This window comes from Cottoperca gobio, chromosome 4, assembly GCF_900634415.1.
Source record: "Cottoperca gobio chromosome 4, fCotGob3.1, whole genome shotgun sequence".
NCBI lineage: Eukaryota > Metazoa > Chordata > Actinopteri > Perciformes > Bovichtidae > Cottoperca > Cottoperca gobio.
In genome coordinates, this window is record NC_041358.1 from 2168970 (window position 1) to 2190191 (window position 21222).

At 41.7% G+C, this 21222-nt stretch overlaps 1 protein-coding gene across 6 annotated transcripts in view; it reads left to right on the plus strand.

The window, feature by feature from the left end:
- Nucleotides 1–13025: 13025 nt before the first annotated feature.
- The window catches only part of ect2 (epithelial cell transforming 2), a 46971-nt gene continuing 38774 nt past the window's right edge, over nucleotides 13026–21222 (plus strand). For 3 of the 6 annotated variants that reach the window (XR_003832185.1, XM_029430352.1, XM_029430355.1), the window contains exons 1-3: nucleotides 13026–13353; nucleotides 14130–14296; nucleotides 16194–16273. Coding sequence is in view for 5 of the 6 variants with exons in the window: in XM_029430352.1 (XP_029286212.1) it covers nucleotides 14164–14296; nucleotides 16194–16273 (213 nt within the window). In the remaining variant the exon portion in view is untranslated. The remainder of the gene's footprint in view (nucleotides 13354–14129; nucleotides 14297–16193; nucleotides 16274–21222) is intronic. The other 3 variants (XM_029430354.1, XM_029430356.1, XM_029430353.1) reach the window with 2 other exon arrangements.

Below are 21222 nucleotides of genomic sequence, written 5' to 3' on the forward strand. Positions count from 1 at the left end.
GAGTCAGGCAGGGAGTAGGTGATGTAGGTTTTGACCAACTGCTCAAAGCACTTCATAATGACTGGGAGGTAGTCTTTCAGTCAGATATGTTTTGTCTTTTTGATGATGGTGGACTGTTTAAAACATGTGGGGACTACAGACTAGAGCAGTTACCTATTGAAAATGTCTGTGAACACATCTGTTCTGGTTAAAACCAGTGGGCAGGGATCCTGAGCCTTCTGTACCTCAACAGCCGGGGAGCTCACAAAACGTACATAAAGTGTTCAGTTAATCTAGGAGAGATGCAGACACTTCCTCCGCACCGCTCCTTGACCTTTTATAGCCTGTTAGTGTTTCTGGCATTGGAGCCCTTGAAGTCAGAATCCTCTTTATCTCTATATTTTCTTTTTGCACTGCGAATAGCTTTCCGGAGCGCATACCTGGAATTCCTGTACCCATCCATAGTTGAGCACGGACCTCAACGTTTATCCAGGGCTTCTGATATGGGAATGTCCGTACAGTAATCCTTAGTACGCCGTCATCAATGCATTTGCTGATGTAGAAAATGGCCACGTCTGTGTGTGCGTTTATGTCGTCATTCTCACACACACCACTCTGTGATGCCAAAGCAGTGGCGGAGAGCTGAGTCTGACTGTTCAGTCCAACGCTAGAGCAGCCTCCATCTCCTGTCCTCTGCTCAATCCCTTCTGGACCTTTCTGCTGCGTTTGACACAGTGAACCACCAGATCCTCCTCTACACCCTCCAAGAACTAGGAGTCTCAGGCTCTGCTCTCTCCCTGCTCAAATCTTATCTAAAGGACTGCACCTACAGGGTAACTTGGAGAGGGGCTCTGTCGGACCCTTGTCAACTCACCACCTCAGGGCTCCGTCCTGGGTCCCCTCCTCTATTCTCTGTACACCAACTCAATTGGCTCCGTCACTCTCACTTCTCCTACCACAGCTACGCAGATGACACTCAACTGATTCTGTCTTTTCCCAGATCTGAAACCCAGGTGGAGGCATGGATCTCGGCTTGTGTGGCTGATTTCTCTCAGTGGATGGCTGCACATCACTTGAAACTCAACCTTGACAAGACTGGGCTCCTTTTCCTTCCGGGGAAGGCCTCTGCCATCCAAGACCTTACCATCAACATCTGCACCTCTGTTGTTTCCCCTACTTGGACTGCAAGGAATCTGGGTGTGACACTGGACGACCAACTGTCCTTTAGTGCCAACATCGTTGCAACAACCCTGCAGACACACTCTGAACAACATCAGGAAGTCCCCTACTGACTCAGAGGGTGACGCAGGTTCTTGTCCAGGTTCTTGTCCAGGCTATTGTCATCTCACGCCTTGACTACTGCAACTCCCTCCTTCCTATATGTGCCATCCGGCCTCTACAGCTCATTCAGAATGCAGCAGCCCGACTAGTCTTCAAACTACCCAAGTTCTCACACACTACATCGCTTCTCCGCTCCCTTCACTGGCTACCAGTGGTGGCCCGAATCTGCTTCAAGACTCTGGTGCTGGCCTACTGTGCTGTGAATGGATCAGCCCATTCCTACATCCAAGCATGGTTGAATTCGTATTCTATTGTTTCTGAATGTTGCACGTTTGATTGGATTATTTGAAGCTATTTTGCAAGATTCTTGATGTTCGGAGTTGTATGCTCATGATTGTTGGCACTTATTGGACAAAAGCGTCAGCTAAATGAACTGTAATGTGATGTGATCATGCGGCGGGACATACACTGCTGTAAACACAACCAATGTAACTGTCACGGTGGAGAAAAGGTGAGGACCCAAATGCAGAGCGGCAGACGAGGAGATTAACAAAAAGAGAGTTTTATTCAAAAAGCTTACAAAAAATATCAAACAATGCAAAAAGTAAAACTACAAACACAAACCAGGATGAACACGAGGGAGCATGGGGAAGCACGAGGAGGCACGAGGTAACAAGGGTGTAACATGGATGACGAACTGACCAGGAAGACTGGGACAGACTTATATATCACACAGACACTAAACGAGGGAACGAGACACAGCTGGGGGAGAAAGGCAAAGACACAAGGGCAGGGCGGATGGAAACAAGGGCTGTGTCTCAATTCATGGGCTGCAGCCTTCGCAGGACGTAGCCTTCGCGGTCTTTAGAGGCCAGGATCTCCGTAGACCGCGAAGGCTGAACCGAGCTGTCTATGAAATGAGACGGTACTCTCTACGGGGTACTTCCTGGTACATCACCAGTTGTTCACGCCCCTACATTTTGCCCCTCCCGTCGCCTAGCAACTCTCTGAAGTTATCAAGCACAGTTGACGGCTTCCTTTAACATTTTCCCAGAGAACGGAACCAGAGATAATACTTTTATTTTTTTATTTTCAATCATTATTGAAGATATGCTTTATCACCGGCGATAATGTATTTTAGATGATGCATCAGGAGACACCAAGGGCTTTATTGTAGCAGCCCATCCAAGTCCAGCAGCAAACTTGATCTGTATATACAGTAAATGTTATATTGTTTTATAATACTTTTCTGTTTATAATAATCATTCAATCATTTTCTGTGTTCAATCATTCATTTCCATTCATTGATAGGTAGTTTTCTAAATTAAATAATCCCTTTTCTAAATTAATAAATCATATGTATAAAATAAATCCTTCTTGAACCTTGAAATCAATTACGTTTTCATTACTTTTCATTTATAGTTCATGTAAATGAAATGCACAATATATTCATCATTATATATATTATTTATTTCAATTCATTTAAATTTAATTTGTCAACAAGTTTCTCCAGCAGAGTAGTCTGTCCATTCTCTCCTCTCTTCTGCCTCTGTCTCCTTTTCCGTAAAACAAAACAAAATGTTACAACAAGTTTAGCTATACACCACTAAACAAAAGCAGATTAAGTTACAAAATAAGTACACATATTTTAAATAATAAAATATGTATAATCGATCTGAACGATTACACTAGATTTTTTAAGTGATGTCAGAAAACCAAGCAGATAATATGAAGTATACATGATCTATACAGTCGCCAAAATCTTTGGCATCATTTAAAACTCTTAGGTTTGAAAGTTAAGGTCTTAAAAATTCTACTTTAAAAGGCTTAGGTAACTTAGGTCGGATGCCGGCAGCCAAGCAGCCGCTCCTAACAGCTGCTGAGCAGCTAGCTTAACTAGCATCGGCACTAACGTCCCGTAACTTAACCGTCATTTTAGCAAAAATGTTTAAGGTCCTTTGATTTTATAACATTTGTATTGTTAGCTATTCGAGCGAGTTGAAACCCAATACTTACATTTAAAAGTATATCCATTTGCCGCTACTGCTGGGTCGAGGGGCACCATTTTTCGTCAGAATTCTGACAAAAGTTCTGACGTGCTGGACGTGCCTCAAACACCTCCCTAGGGAGGTGGTATCCTTACTAGATGCCCGAACCACCTCAACTGGCTCCTTTCAACGCAAAGGAGCAGCGGCTCTACTCCGAGTCTCTCACGGCTTCTCACCCTATCTCTAAGGGAGATGCCAGCCACCCGTCTGAGAAAACCCATTTCGGCCGCTTGTACCCGCAATCTCGTTCTTTCGGTCATGACCCAGCCTTCATGACCATAGGTGAGGGTAGGAACGAAGATCGTCCGGAATCCTCAGGCCACCGAACTGCAACCCCTCTCCTCCACGACTACGCCTCGATATCCTGTCCATGAATATCACAAACAGGATTGGTGATAAATCGCAGCCCTGGCGGAGGCCAACATTCACTGGGAACGAGTCCGACTTACTGCCGAGTATCCGGACACAACTCTCGCTTTGGGCGTACAGGGATGGGATGGCCCTCAGAAGTGACCCCCTCACCCCATACTCCCGCAGCACCTCCCACAGTATCACCTGGGGGACCCGGTCATATGCCTTCTCCAGATCCACAAAACACATGAAGATTGGATGGCCGTACTCCCAGGCCCCCTCCAGGATCCTTGCAAGAGTGAAGAGTTGGTCCGTTGTTCCACGACCCGGACGGAATCCGCATTGTTCCGCTTCAATCAGCGGTTCGACTATCGGCTGAACCCTCCTTTCCAGCACCTTGGAGTAGACTTTACCGGGGAGGCTGAGAAGTGTGATACCCCTGTAGTTGGCACACTCTCTGGTCCCCCCTTTATGAATAGGGGAACCACCACCCAGCCACCCCCTGTCCCAGACTTCCACGCAATGTTGACGAGGCGTGTCAACCAAGACAGCCCCTCAACACCCAAAGCCTTCAGCATTTCTGGACGGATCTCATCAACCCCTGCAGCTTTGCCACTGTGGAGTTGTTTGACTACCTCAGTGACTTCCAACAGGGAAATTTACGATGGTCCCCCATCAGCTTCCAGCTCTGCCTCTACCATAGAGGCCATAGAGTTAGTCGGATTCAGGAGTTCCTCAAAGTGCTCTTTCCACCGCCCGATAACCTTCTCAGTCGAAGTCAGCAGGGTTGCTGTACACAGCTTGGATGGTTCCCCGCTTCCCCCTCCTGAGGTTCCAGACGGTTTTCCAGAAGCACCTTGGTGCCGACCGAAAGTCCTTCTCCATAGCTTCTCCGAACTTCTCCCACACCCACTGCTTTGCCTCTGCCACGGCAGAGGCTGCCGCCCTTCGAGTCCGTCGGTACCCTGCAACTGTTTCCAGAATCCTCCCGGATAACATAACCCGGAAGGACTCCTTCTTCAGTCGGATGGCTTCCCTGACCACCGGGGTCCACCACGGTGTTCGAGGGTTACCACCCCTTGAGGCACCTAAGACCTTGAGACCACAGCTTCAGAATTAGAGGTTTTGAACATCGCCCACTCAGGTTCAATGCCCCCAACCTCCACAGGGATGTCTGAAAAGCTCCACAGGGATGTCTGAAAAGCTCCGCCGGAGGTGTGAGTTGAAGATCTCCCGGGCAGGGTCTTCATCCAGATGTTCCCAGTTCACCCGCACTACCCGTTTGGGCTTACCAGGTCAGTCCAGAGTCTTCCCCCATCCCTTGATCCAACTCACCACCAGATGGTGATCAGTTGACAGCTCTGCCCCTCTTCACCCGAGTGTCCAAAACACGCGGCCTCAGATCAAATGATACGATCACAAAATCGATCATTGACCTTTGGCCTAGGGTGCTCTGGTACCACGTACACTTATGAAATGACAGTCTCCACATCTGATCACCATTTGTTGTGTATCATGAAGCCGACACCTCCTCCCTTACTTTTCCCAGAGTTTATCGTCCGGTTCTGGTGGTGACTGGAAAATCCGTATGGAGCAATGGCTGTGTCCGGGATTGAAGGGTCAAGCTAAGTCTCTGTGAAAACCATAACCTTACAGTGCTCAATGTCGTTGAAATGCCATCCTGTTCAGAGTTCATCCACTCGGACATTTGCCAGACAAATAAAAAGTCTGACTAGAACTCCGGCCCGGGACCCGTACTTTCTCCTGCGCTCCCCAGGTAAAGCAGCAGCAGGTAGTAAAGGGTTGGGAAAAAGCTGAAGAACTCGGAGCTTAAATGTCGAATCAAAACAGCAATCCTCTAGTTCAATCGATATATTTATTTAACGTGATAAGTCAAACATAGAAAATATTCTCAGCTGAGGACACATTTTGCGTCGCCGTTTCCATAGACCGCATGGCTCAAAGAGCCTCCATGTTGCTGTCTCACGGCTCCGCTCCAGTGTGTCCCCAAACATTTGAAATCATCGCATCTAATACATGGAGTAGGTGTTGACCTTCTCCTCATTGGTCCCAGTTTGGCGCCAACACGATCCTCCGTCAGCAGTCAGGAAGTAATGGTTTGTTGACCCGTTTTATTAAAGGGGAAGTGCCCCTATTATGTTTGTAATACACTCAGTGCAGAAAATACATAATTGCGCAGAAACATATTCGTAGTGTAGATATATATATATATTGATTGAGGTAAACAAATACATATGATAGTCTTAACAATGTGGATTAATTTACCTGACAGTAGCCATAGATATCCCCCAATGTTTGCGTAGTGGAAGATTGCTGTCCACCAATGTTCTGTGTAGAAGTGTTTCTCTATCATAGTGTTTCTCAAACTTTTTCATACTAAGGACCACTTAACTAACAAAAAAACGCTCCCCAAATATCCAAAAACAATAGGCCTGCTTACCACTCCAACAATATATTACAAATGACAGCCTAATAATGACAGCTTTATGTGACCTTCTCTATATCGCTTTGTCACACATTAAATCAACAATACAAATACAACTACGGATTCTACAAGCATTTCGTTCATATGCGATTTAAACGGTAAATGCTAATAGATTTTACACATCATATGAAACGTAGACTACATTTATTGCTGAGTTTATGTCTGTACAGCAAGATACACAAAATGCATCGCATTTAGTACGACACAAACGTCCGCTGTGGATTTTCAAAATAAAGCACAGTAAAACTATGGTTGCAGGCCCAAGTTTAACAGGAATTTAACAATAAATACAAGTTAATTATTTACACTGTTACATTTACAAATAGCATTATTTACTCACTCATACACTGTGTGTCTCTGTTGCCACCTAATGAGAGGAATGGTGCTGCTTGTGCTTGAGACATCAGTGAAACTGGAGAGTTTTAGTCTCATATCACAGTCCACATTGATCCTGTTACGCTACTTTGAATTCAGACCAACAAGTGTAGAAAAACCAACTTCACAGTTGTAGGTGGTTAGTTTCAGAGCAGCGTCTGCCAGCTCTGGGCGCTCAGGCTGGACGTGGACCCAAAAGTCTGTCAAGCTTTTCTCTCTGGAAGTCGTCCTCAGTGTCCCCAAATGGATTCCTGATCCACTCAAGGCCTAGTTCTCGGAAATATCTTCACAGCCGAAAGTGAAGGCCTTGCAGATGTTCCTTAAAGGCACTGTGCCACCGTCCAGCTCTTCATCTGCAGCGAGGAGAAAATCTGCAAGCGTCGGAAAACAGTCTAACTCCTGGTAATCCAGACGGACACACCACAATTCCATCTTGAGGCATGCGGCTTTAATTTTGTCCTGCACATTGAAGACGGTGATGGCTTTTCCCATTTCAAAGAGTTGAGAGCGCTAAAGACATCGGCCAGGTATGCCAATTTTGAGAGCCACTGGAAATCATGCAGCTCACATAACATCACCTCACCGCGCAATTCAAATAGACGGGTGAGAACAGTCGATATTATTCTGCACGATAAAATTGTTGACTGAGTCAAAAATGGCTTCCTCTGTGGTGTTTGTCGGCTGGGAACGACAAAAAAAGAAATTCATCCTGCACACCGCCAGCATAAACGTACCTTGCAAAACACAACAGATTTGCCTCATTTCCAATATCAGTTGACTCGTCCAGTTTGACATAAACGTGTGATCAGCAGATTTTCCACATTTTATTCGCCGCTTGACAGTGTCATTGGAGAAGGGGACCTTGTTAATTTCGTCAACTCGTAGCACAAAACACAGTGTAGATTGGGATCTTCTTCATCTCCATTCAAATTGACCGTGCAGATCATTTATGACGTAAGATCGTAAAACAAACCTACGTAGTTACGCTACATCTATGCTATATTCTATACTAGTCATTTTTAAACAGTTTGAGAAACAATTTAAACTTATAATATATTCATTTCAAATGTGACATTTTACCAATATACTCACAGACCACAAGGGGCCGCTCACAGACCACCAGTGGTCCGCGGGCCACTCTTTGAGAAAGACTGCTCTATCATATTGAATGATAGGGCTGGCTTAGGCGGTTCTCATGTTGCAAAAGAACTGAAAAACAAAAAATTAAGTAAAACAATACAAAGAATAAAAATGCAGTATGGGAGAGGAGCTCGAGATGCAGCAGCAATCTCTGGTGCCATCTTGAGTTTTTCCAGCAGCCTGTCTTTTTCCTGTCCAGGCCATTCTCAGAGACTTCCTTAATGACTTTATGTCTGTTTACCTGGATGACATATTGATCCTTCCCAAATCCCTGCAAGAACATGTGGAGCAGGTGATGTTTGTCCCCTCTTCCCAGAAGGACCTAAAACTATTCCTAGGCTCTGCCAACCGCTACCAGAGATTCATCATAAATTACAGCTTGGTGGCAAACCCCCTCACAGGCCCTTCCTTTGGCATTGGCCATAGAGAAGGCTTTTGGTGAGCTCAAGAGAATGTTTATCTCAGCACATATCCTAATCCTACTCCAGTCTTCTTGCCAGTTCATGGTTGAAGTGGACACCTCGGATACTGGAGTCAGGGCCACCCTCTCCCAGACCTCTAGCAGGGATCAGTAGCTTCACCCAGATGTCTTCTTTTCTAGCTGAACGCAACTACAACATCGGGAACTGGGAGCTCCTGGCAGTAAATAGGCCGTTAGAGTAGTGGAGGCATTGGTTGAATGGAGCAGAGCAGAAAGAGAAAACATTGTTGCTACTGAATAGAAAATATAACCGTACAGACTGCGATACTCAGCCAGCACAAGCTCTGAAACTGAGAGAAAAAAGCACAGTGAGAATGTAAGAGATGTGATATTTTTCTAACACCTCACTATGTTCCTTATCTTCCAGAGAAGACTTGTGTTAAGAAATATGAATGTTCAAAGGAGATATTATTATGTTATTTAAGTCTGTACCAGCAGGCAGGGAATTCACTCACAGTTTGAGAAGATTCCTCTCTGCTCGTCATCATAGCTTGTTTATGATTGTGACTGTATTAGAATGAAATGTAATTCTTATAAAAACGGACTATCTTGTTTTTGCTGCAGACATGGCAATCAAGGTGATAAGTGTAAATGTTTTTTTCCATATGTTAAAGTATGTGATTTAAATCAGCCAATGTGAAAAACCCTGGTGTATTTATGTTCTTTTATCAGTGATCAATGGCTCCTCAGGTATGGTGAACCAGCACCTCTGCATCATTACCATTCCTGCTGGGCCTCTGCTTCTCCATCAAGCGGAAGAGAACAAGCTTTTAATATTAGACTCAAAGCATAATGTATTCTCTTTGTCTGTGACAGATGTTACCTTTTTTATCGGCTTTCCACTTTCCTCTAAGTAGGGGTAGTTCTGTTTTAAATGGTCCCGGTTGTATGTCTGACAAAGAGATGAGATAAGGCTGCCCTTTGTATCAGGATGCTTACATGTGCTTACTTTTTACACTGTCTCCTATCTAACTACTACACTCTACTACCTATACAGTTTGAACTTTACAAGCTACAAACAAAAAAGCAGCGAACGCACCTGCAATACTCTCACTTTCAACATATTTAATTTGACAACTAAAGCATTATTGAGGTTTTATACATGCTTGTGGTTTAGCTCTACAAATACTATATGAAATTCCTTACTGTTGAATGAGCTATAGAACGCCTGCCCAACCCAATCAATCACTTCTGCATCCACCAGGTGAGTTTCTTGTATAAATTCAACATCGGTTGGTTGAGATTTTAGATAACTTAAACATTTCCTCCTCTGTATTGGATCTTTTACTCCATTAATATCCCAAGAACGTATCTTTACATACTTAGCCATAATACATATTTTATGTTTTACATAAATGAGCCTTAAACAGTGGTAGACAAATAGATCTAGCCCAAACACAAAAATGTTTCTGTGCTGTCCAAATCTCCTCCCTGTGCAATATGCTCTTTCACACATTCTTGATTATTAAAACAAAATAAACCAACTCTGGAACAATAAGACAACATGAACATTAAATAAAAACCCTTTCCCTTTCACCTTCCCTAATTCTGGACCTTGTGGCGCTTCCAAACATTGGCCTTTTAAATACTCTCCGCTTCTCCTCTGCTCAAATCCTTCATCTTAATCCTGTAAATTGCAATTTTCAGCATTGTGTTATCCCAGCTTTGGCCTTATTAAAAACAGGCATTTAAACAAAAAATGTTTTTGCTTCTTTAAATAAAATATAGGAGGGAATACATAAAATCCCTAACAAGTGCTATGAATGTTTGTCTTCTGTCAATTAGCTAAGGTTTACCTTCAACTAAAATATCAAACAATCACAGTGTGGCCAGTATGAATCTGACATCATCCTGGGGCTACGGAAATGAAACTGAACTTGTAATAAATCGTATCTTCCGTTACATGCAAGGCTGACTAAGGTTTGCCCAATCCTACCTGACGCTGGCACTGATCATTAGTATTTGACTGATTATAGAAAAATGTCCTTTTGTTTCTGAAAAAACCTCTGATTGGATTGTATGAAACAATGAGCATTCATCTTAGTTCCAAGTTGTCAGTTATAAAATGAACAGGATAATCCTGAAATGTGTAACTTAGTTTTCTTACTTTGGTGTACAGGCTACTATAGTTCATACCATAAAGACATCCTCAAAAAATAGTGTACAAAATAAAAATGTTGATAAAGCTTGGTTGTATGTACTGATACTAAAGCTGTATATATGTTAGGTGGCATGCTGACGATCTCAAGAATTGGTAGTCTCCTTCTACCTTTGTGTGTATTTTTTATTTGTGTGTCTTTGGTTACTGAGTGTCAAAGAGCAGAGGACTGAGCTAGAAATCTAAAGGTTTGAGGAAGTGTAGAGGACAAAGCTGGATAGAAGGAAGATAAGGTCTTGACAAAGCTTTGTTCCACACAGTGAACCTCCTGAGGGCTGAATACAGAAAGACCGAAAGAGATTGCGTGTGTGTGTAAGTAAGATGACTAGAGGAGCAGTCCCAGAGCCCAGGAATGCAATAAGCATACTAAGGATTTCACAAAATAGAAGAAAATCAAAGGAATTGATGGAAATGAATGGCTTCATTGCTCCTCCAGACCACATGTTGCTACCCAAAGGGCCACTGTTTGTGTGGCGGTGTTTTTTAACTTAGAGTCTGTCTGATTGCATCATTGTTTTGTGAGTGTAATGTTATTGTTGTATTTCTATAGTGAAGCCAATGCATTCACAAGGCCTGAAAGATGTACATTCTCCAAACTCATGTCACTACATCCAGTTGCTTCCTTAAGGCTCGTACATGCTTTCCAGGTATTGTGCACACGGTTCCATTCATACTATACTTGAGGGTTCACGCTGCTCTGGCGTTGCACTCTCCTGCACGTCTCCTGATCCACTCTCCATTCCAGTTGGTGACGGTGTGGTTACGTTGTTTGCCAGGAGTTCAACGAGATTCTGCTGTCTTTTTTATTCCTTTAAGATGAATTATATAAATGTGGGTAACGGCCGTAACGGAGGATCTTCAACAATCATTCATTGTATTATCTTCTTCTTCTTTCGGGTAAACCAGCTAGAGTTGCACAAACTAGTGTGGAAATTGGAGCATGCGCATTTGGCGTGCTTGCTAAGCGTACAATCCTGGCCGATGACAACATTTGCGTACTAAAGCAAACCCTTGTGGACACGAAAAGTATGACTTGGTCTTTAATTAGACATATTTATGGTTGAAACAGGATTGTGTTGATTACATTATGTGGAGGGAATGCTTAAACGATCATACATGCTTTAATAGAATGTTGAGACACTAGAAGCTCTTTATTTATTTAGCTTAACCAGGCACTGGAACACAACCAAGTTATCCTAAAAAAAGGTTTGGTAGCATGTTTCAGCTTTGGTATTAAGACCCCATTACACCTACAAAGGTAATACGTGTACGTATCTTATTTTTAACTCTTAGAGAAATGTTACTTTGAGGTTAACATTTGGTAAAGGCAAGGTCCTCCCGAGTATAGGATGCACCGATCCGATATGCAGGATTGAAATCGATGCTGATACTGACTTTTTAAACGAATCGGGTCAATGTCATTATAAAGACACTTATTCAGTCATGGTGGGCTGCTGACTTTGTTTTTCACACTACAGTAATTCTTAAGTTCATGTTACCTTGTGTAAATGTTCCAATGACTTCTAGCAGTAAACCTTGCAGGTTGAACTCTCTTTTGTATCACTACGCTGTGGAAACAAAAGCCAGTTCACAGAGTTCTGGGCCTTTTAGAAATGATGCTTAAGTCTTTCATACAAAACCCCTGTGGAAGTGTGCTATTCATCTGCCCTTTAGTCTGAGAGGCAAAATTCAAGCAACCATCTCACACATATTTTATTATTGATTGGGTGTACAGACACCCACTTATGAGAAGGGTTAGTCACCTGAATAAATACAACAGGGCTTTTTGTTAAGGAACAGCAAGACAGTGCTTTTAGCAGGTATTAAACAAAGACTATAGTGAACACATTTTTTAAACTTGTGTAGTAATTATAGTCATAAAAGAAGATGCATAATATAACATCCTGTTATTTTAGGAATATTAGGAGAGAAAGGCATTACATAGGCTACCTCAGAGGCATTATAATGCACTTGAGACACAACAAATCCTCATGTGAATATGTAAGATACTGACAGTAGCACCGCATGCAAATATGAAATCGCAAAATACGAAAAAGCAACAATTTAATGCTGTAGCCAATGAATATTATGATTGAAATATTGTTGTATTGATTTTTCTGCAGTCACACATGGTGGAATGTGAGCAAATGCAGAAAGAAATTATCTGGGTGTATGGATAAAAGGTTTTTTGGAAAGCAGTGATTCAGATTGAGTCTCTAAAATCAGAAACCAGCCTTTATAATATATCTTAATGCCACTTGCCAAGAGTATTCAGGTCAGTTGTTTTTGTTAGAGCAAACAGACCACAACACAGAACTAATTTCGATTAATGTTGCTTTTATTGTTTTGAACAACAGAATAGGCTAATATTGCAAGGAGGTTATGAAGCTGAAAGAAATCCTTCTTTGTGAATCATTAAGCTGTAGCCTATATTTTAATTGTCATGGCCGTAGTGTTGAATCATGCTTGCAGAGTTAGTTTGTGTTAAATTGAGTTTTAATAAAGCTTATCAATTAATCGTCCAACTTGTGTTTTCGTCTCGGAAAGTAAAGTAATATTTCCGTCGGTACCTGAAGGCCGCAAGTCTGGGCAGCAAACTCAGCCAGCATCGTGATTTGTATGAACGGACCAATCAGCGCCCTCGCTGCTGGCTTTCCGTCACTCTTGCCCAATCACCGCTCGGCACCGTTGTTTGCCGTGCTTTTTGAATTGAGTTTTTACAGCAGGCAGACGCCTTCTTGGGATTACTATGAAGTAGTTACCTGTCAACAAATTAAGCAGCCACTTTTCGACAATTTGGACTATTTTCGCGCATAAAGGGCAACATGCATTGACACCAGACTTGAGATTTAACGGAGAGATGTTACAGATTTTTAGACCGAAGAGGACTTCATCATTGTATTGTTGACTCACTAGCTCGGTAGCTAGCTAAGTTAGCTACAGAGTTTATTCAATTTAACGGCAGCTAGTTTAGCTCCGCTAGCTCCCTGTTCAGTTATTTCTATATCTAACGTACCAGCCACCGAAACAGTCGGTAAGTTTGGTTTACTTTGAGTTTGTTTTTGTTGTGCTGTTAGAAACCTAGCATACCGTAAATTTAGCTAACATCCACTGTGCTGACTTAAAGCAAAGAGAATGTGGTGCCGTGGTGAATTCAGCCAACGTTAACTGGCCTAGCGTGAAAATGAGTTTGGATATATCCAATATATAAGTTAATTCCGCTGTTGGCCTGATAATTATTTTGTTGATTATATAATACAAAGCCTTTCTTACGAAACGCAAGAGAGGGATAAGTAAGGTCAACCATTTTTGGTATTCAGAAACCGTCTAACGGTAAACTAATGAAGGTGTTTTGTTTGGAAAAAAGTGTTCACTGCTTGTTTCGTGTTTTTACCACGATACCCTTAGCAATAACCATAAATACTAGTGTTTTTTGTTAGCACTTACTCAATTTATCTGCAAGTACAAGTACTTTGATTAAGCCCAGTAGAGACTCTTGTAGGGTTGCTGTTATGTAAACAACTAAACAAATGAAAAGTTTCAGTATACATTTTGACCCATCTTGCCAAAGTTATCTTAGTTAAAAAATATTTAGCTTGGTCTCCAGTTGGATTGCCAGACCTATGCAGGATTTGTGTTTGAAGTCATGCCAAGTTGTGTCTCTTGCCTTAAGTTTGACAGTTGTCACCCATCTCCTTTTCTCCTTGTTGCTGTTTCTCTCCCCTCTCTGCCTTGTTGTGTTCTTCCTCTGTCCCACTCTCTGTGTTCTCCCTCTGTCCCACTCTGTTCATTCCCTTTAACTTTTGATAGTTTAGACAGATTGGTGCCTCCATAAGTTCCTGCCATGGCTGACAGCAGCATACTGACTTTAGGGACAGCCCGGAGTCTGTTGGTGGATTCTTCAATCTGTGATTCGAGGATCGCCGAAACCACCAAGGACCATCTATTTCTGGGCATGGCATGTGAAGATGGGGAAGGTCAGTCAGCATGGGTTACCATTTTTTGTCTCTCCCTCCTCATTTCTTTAAATACCCATATACCTTCAGTATCAGTGTAGATAATACCCACTATAGTGTGTACAACTCAGCATTTCCCTGTATGTGTACAAGACTAAATGTACTTTAACAGAAAGACAAACATAACTATGTTACTGATTCAAAAAAGATGAAACATCACAACACTGGAAACAAGTAACTGGTATAATGAACTATTCCTTGACTTCTACTGTACAGTCCTGTTTAGACCTACACTCATAGTTTCCAACTTGTTAGTCCTTTTGGCTATAGTTTGTAGAGGCAGTAGTTTGTGTTGCCTTTGACCTGTATTGCATTATACTGAGAGGTCTTTCTAAGATTCAGTCTACCCTCATTCAATTATGTGGATACAATATTAGCTACATCTCTCAGTATTACACAATACCATTAAACACAAACTACAGCCTCCAAAATGACCATCAAGTTGAACCAACATCTTTCTAAAACAGTTAAAACTGAAACCAAACATTATAACCTGAATGAAATTAGGCCATACTGCATGAACGTTATTTTATCGCTCCAGCATGGTCTGTGTGACGACCTGTGTGGGTGTGTGTGCACTGCCATTGTCTGCAACAATGAATATGTACTTACTCACGCCAGTCCCTCTCATCAGTGTGTGAGTTGCCATTGCGTTTGGACAATGTAGTGGACGCTGTGGACTGATTGACAGCAATACACACTGTAGAAGAGGAAATCAGGAAAAGCTTCAGGTTCTAAGTTAAAAGCACATTATTTAAACTTGTGTTTTGTTGTAAAATCACTCCTGTGGCTAATTGCTTTTATAAAATGAACAAATTGCTGCATAAACCTGGCACTGTTTCCTAAAATGAACACACAGCAACAAAAAATGTAGTAATTTATTGAAAACAAAATTATTCTTCCACCAAGTAATGTATTTCTTCAGCAACATAGCAGTGTTGTTGTCAAGCAACACACTGAAGAATAATAATAATAATAATTATGTTTATGTTGGCTGGCTTTTATGTTAATTAACATAATTAATTAATTAACATAAATATTTATGCTTGCTGGCTTTTATTGACCCTCTCGCAGACAAAATCTTTGTAGCTGTAGCCTTTGATTCTTTCGCCTGCATTAGTTGTTTTTTTAGGTGACTAAATGGCACAATGATACTATAATAACTCTGTCACAGCTGTGTAGTATTTTACAACGGGTTCAAAAGCAGCCCATTCAATCATAATTAAGGAACAGAACCATCTGGTTTATAACTGACGGTTTACTTGCATTTGTGTTTGAGGAGTGTAGTGTGAAAGCATGCAAACAGGCGTAGACTGCATTAGATTTTCCCAGGTGGACCAAATACTGGCTTTGATACAGGATTGTCTGCGAGAGGGTCCATTGTTCACTTGATTGTATCGGGGACAGTTGGGTGCAGTCAGGTCAGAGGCTCCAGATCAAACCTGCTAATTAACTGGCAATTTAAATGTGATGACTATTTTATATTTTTGCTCTCATAATGCGTGTTATATCGAGTCTAAAATGGATTTGAAATACAATGAGGTGGATATCCTCCTTTTTTGTATGCAAATTGAAATGAGTTACTACAGGGAGCACACGCTGGCTTCATATGTTACTTGTATATTAATCCTCCTCTACCCAATTTCTATGCAACCTTTTTCTCTTCCCTCTTAATCAGTGTGTGAGAGTGTATTCTCTGGCTGTAATCCCTGTCAGTCAAAATGAGGAAAAACTTGCATCACCTCCCAGAGACGACCTACTCCTTGATCTGTCTCTTTCCAAATTCTTGTATCGTGTATCTCAGTCTCCCTTTTCGCCTTGTTCACTCTGTCTCTCTGTTGTTCTTCATCTCTCTCAGATATGCTGCCAAAAGTGGAGACGAGGGTTGTTCTTGTGGGAGAAGCAGGCAGAAATGGAGCGCTGGTCAAAGCATTGCAGGTACATCATTCCTCTATTAATCCTGAAGGTCCACTGGCTTCTATTCGGTTGGCCGGCCTCCACGATTTGAGCTTGTCAACATCACTGCTGTTGTCTGTTTGATAAGTAGGACACAGAAACTCTGTTTTGAAGGACAATCCTGATGCTTCTGGGTTAAAACTGTCATTACAGTGAGAGCTTTTTGCCAGAGTTCATTGTTTGTTATATCTTCAGCGTTTCTCCCAGCTATTGTCTCAAGTGGGAAATGCATCTGAAGCGGCATGAAATGTGAAACTAAAATCCCTCATGGATGTCAATTTAGACTAATGAATGTGACAAATAATTAATTGTAGAGCTGAACAATTGGTTTATTACTTCATGGGTTGATTTACAAAAAATGCAAATAAATCAAAAATATTTTGATTATCGTTTGAGCACAAATACAAAACATTGTGCAATTCCAACTTCTAAAAATGTGAGAATTTGCTACTTTTCTTTGTTTTATGTGATGCAAAACTGAATAATGTTTGGAGCACCTTTGGCTTCTTGAAGTTGTGATAACTATTTCTTTCTTTATTGTTTTACTATTATCTGACATTTTTAGACCAAACAATTAATCGGGAAAATCTTTTGCAGATTAATTGTTAATGAAAACAATCAGTTGCAGCCTTAATTTAACTCGAAAATAATTCCACAAAAACATTCTAGCTGTTTGTTAAGTTGTTGAAAGTCATCTTTTGCTGCCACAAGTCTGTTAACAAGAGTAATCTGTGTATTCACTTCCACTTCACTGATGGCACTTTTCCAGAACCAGTTGCAATTGTATGTCTGTGGGAAGGAAGGATCTTTCCCCAAATGATGGATCTGAGAAATGATTGTGTTATGTTTGGTTCAACATCTTCAGTTCTTACATCGTTGTAATTAGTTTGGTTCTTCTAGCTGCTGCATGCTGTTAGGCATACCTCGCAGAGGGGTTTATTTAAGGGAGAAGGGCACACACTTTCTTGCGATCTCTGGCTCACACTCACACTCACACACACACACACACACATACACACACACACACACACACACACACACACACACACACACACACACACACACACACACACACACACGTCTGTGAAGATAAGGCATAGTTATACAGGGGTCTGGGTTTGAAATCTGTCAGCCTGCAGAGCCTTCACAAGCTACAGTATTAAAGTGCTAGTAATAGCTTTTGCATTGAAATGAGTGATTTTTGTTAACATCTGCTGGCTGTGGCTGCTGTAAATCCCAGCCACTCTTCACTCCCTGACGACCATATCAGCCCAACAAATATTATAAGCTCAGTACACAACTCCACTGCACTTTAGTGTCCGTGTGTGAGGCAAAAGAAAATGATTTCATCCAGTTCGCTTATAATCGTTGACAAGGAGAGCATCAGATGAATGGGAGGTTAATTGATGTAATTATAGGCAAGACACCAACACAGTACTATGACAATGGAAAGTTAGTAGATGGAGTTACCCATTTGTCAGGAAATTATAGATGTTAAAAAGTCCATTTTTTGGGCACTTTAAAGGTTCAGTGTGTAACATCTGCCAGAATTTAACTTAAAACATTAGTCTGTAATACCACGTGGGATAGTTTGGTCGAATTTAGGTATTCTTGCCCTGCTGACTGACTTACAGGTGCACACAGGAGTAAAACATACACAGTAAATATATCAACAATAGAAGAGAGAGATATAGCTGTAGAATACAATACACAATATAAAGAATACATTAGGACACTCTAAAACTTAGAAAACAATATGCGTGCGTGGCGCGGTTTAGTTCTCCCCTCTCCTTTCTTCCGCTCTGTAGGTGTGTGCACACGTGTGTGTGTGTCAGCTGCGAAGCCCCGCCCTTCGCAAAACGGAGAGAATGTGAATGCGCAAAGTAGACTGTACAAACTTAAACGTGCACATACATAAGATCAATAGCATAAGCGTTTAGTTTATTTAATAAAAGAGCACCTGTGAGTTGTGAATAAAACAAAAATATATTTAAAAAAAATTAATTCGAGAAAAAAACAAAACGCCTTGAATTTCAGACAGGGCCTGGGCTCCGTTGGCAGGGCGCAGCGCCAAGACAATGGTAGGGGAAACACTGATACATTTAGATTGTATGGAGCCAGTTTAGAGGTGAAATACTGCCACTTACTTCTTTGAAGCCGGTGGCTCAGAACTACACACTGAAACCTTTAAGGACTTCTTGTCATGCTGGCTTAAAGAGGCCCTATTATTCACATCGCCATATTAATATTTTAGTTTTAAGGGCGACTGAGTAAAAGTGAAAGTGTTGTCAGCATTCTCCCAAGCAATAGAATGCCAGGTGTAGTGTTGACAATTGAAATGATGTTTGCCTGTTTGCCGGCATGTTCGCTTTACGTCTTCAAACGTCCCATACAGGACTTTATCTTTTACTATATCAGCTGTACTGGCCTCCCCCTGGTTTGCTAGAGGGGAAAATAACGTCACCTTCAGTCGGTGACTTCAGACTGTAACATTGTCTCAGACTCGAGTCGTGCAAGCATGCAGTTTGAGAAGAAGCAGAGCAAATTAAAGAGCAAGCATGGGCGATTTGAGTGCAAGGGAAAGTTCTTTTGGGTAAAGCATTACAACATCTGAATGTGAAATCAATGAGTCACACTCTCAAATTGACCACGCTCTTCAATAAAGATGGGGGGGAAACGCATGCATATTGCAGAAGCAAACCCAGACGCTAGAAAACATTTTTGGCTTATGCGCTCAGTGAGCAATTTTCAGTTCTTCTAATACATTCATGCCACCCATCAACTCCAAACACAGCAGTGATCCGGGCTGAGTGAGCAAGGAGAGCATTATCTGTCTCTGCTATGTTCTGTGGCATTTCCATGGGCCAATTAGAACTTTGATCTCGTCTGCTACATGACGTCCACCTGAGGCTCATGTTTGGAGGCTACAGTGAGGCACTTTATTTGCTCAGGCTAAAGGGAATTATGCGAGAATGATTGTCCATGGCATACAAGCGTTGGTCGTGAGTGAAGTTTGATTACCTGCTGCCTAAGCAAATAGAGTGCTGGTAACGGCAGAGTAGGTTATGCATGATATATATCGATCTGATCAATCTTCGGCTGATAATGGGAATTATATTTGTATATAAGTATAGGAGACCAATCGACCTGATAATTTAAAGCCAAATTGATTGTGTGTTTGCGTTCAGAAACGACGGTGAACTTCAATCTGGTTTACGTGAAAAAAGACCAAAGACCGGCTACTTGCAGTCAGAAACACCAGTGAAAATGAAGTGTTTGTAGGTGCGGCTGTAGCTCAGGAGGTATAGCAGTCTTCCACCAATCAGAAAAGGTGGTTCAATCCCTGGCCCCTTCAGTCTACCTTGCGTAACAAAACTCAAAAGATCCGGTTGGACCAGGCTGTAAATTGTCTTCACAATCTGTAGCTACAACCTGAAAATGAAATGAAATGGAACTGAATTGATCCTGAAAGATAGTTTTATACATCGCAGCAGAATATATAAAAATGTGTATTTACACATTGTTAAAACAGCAGCAGTTCCAAAAGCTACTTGCTGACAGTAATAAATTACAAATGATAGCTAAATGTATTGCTATGTTAGGAATTTCAGCTGGAACATTCTGACGTCAGAAAGTGAAGTGACGCAATCAGCTGATTGTTTCTCGGCTCCACTTCACAACCAGGTTTCATGGGGCATCTCTAGGAATTCACACCGAGGCGCCCAAATAAATGTTTTATTCACACACATTAATTTTCAGTCAAATGTGCTAGCGAAGTTCTCACACTGACCTAACGTTATGGTAGTAAGAATCACTATATGCAGCTGGACAGTGTAACCTGACACAATTATATTAATTATTATGTATTATATAATATTTATTCATTTAGTTTCAATAATTGATTTATTATTAACAGACTAACTGACTGACTTATTGAATTCATGTAAAACTTCCTATGACGTTCACCAGAAGGTCGCTTTTATTTTGAAGTCAGTTCTTACAGTAATGTGTGTATACACCTGGGTTTCCCCCACAAAATAAAAATTGTATTTGTGCCGTTACAATAACTTGGTACACTATTTACCAGTTGCGCATAATGTGTTAAAAACACAAAAAAACAAAAACAAAGTACAGTTTGAGGGGTGCTTGAACGCATCATTAGTTTTGGCCTATGTTATGGGTGTCCTGATAATGTTGTTTTGGCCCTGTTCCAGATTAGGGATGCTAGTTTGTATTTTGTTTGTAACCCTCGCTAACCGATCATTAACTGACTAGTTGAGTGCTCTGCATGCAGTGCTGTGCTGGATGAGTGTTAGCAGCCACAATGATGCGTGAATTATCCTGGACACGTGCAGCCACTTTCTCTGTAACGTTAAGTCTCCACCGCATCAATAAGTTTAGCTGCGAGGTTGTGAGCTTGGTGTGTCTGCCCGGCACAGCGTTACTCTGTCAGGGTTTCTGCCAGTGTATTGCAGGCCCGGCAGCCTGTCGCCTGTGTGTGACCGAGTATGAAATCATCACAAGTTGGTTAGTAACTGGGATTACGACACACACACAGAGGGAGCGTGACTTTATTATCTACTCCACTATATCTTTACGTAGCAAATAGATGTCACTACAGGGTTAATATGTTACCTTTTAACAAAACAGGCTGTGGAAACGTAAAGCATATAACTTCCTGTCAAATTACTTACACTTTTCATGGGGATATTTATGTGTCTATCAGTGCATGTTTGTGTCTGCTCCAGTAAGCAGCATAGTTTTCTATCTTTTGAGTAGCGGCATGTGAAGGTGATTTGGAGGCGTGGCGGCAGACTAAGTGCTGCGAGAATGACTTCCATCCCAGGTCTCTTGAGCCCTGTCACTTCTGAAGGCTTCCTGCTTAAATCACCTATTTCTCCCTGCCAATCTGCAGCGCAGCCACATCCAAA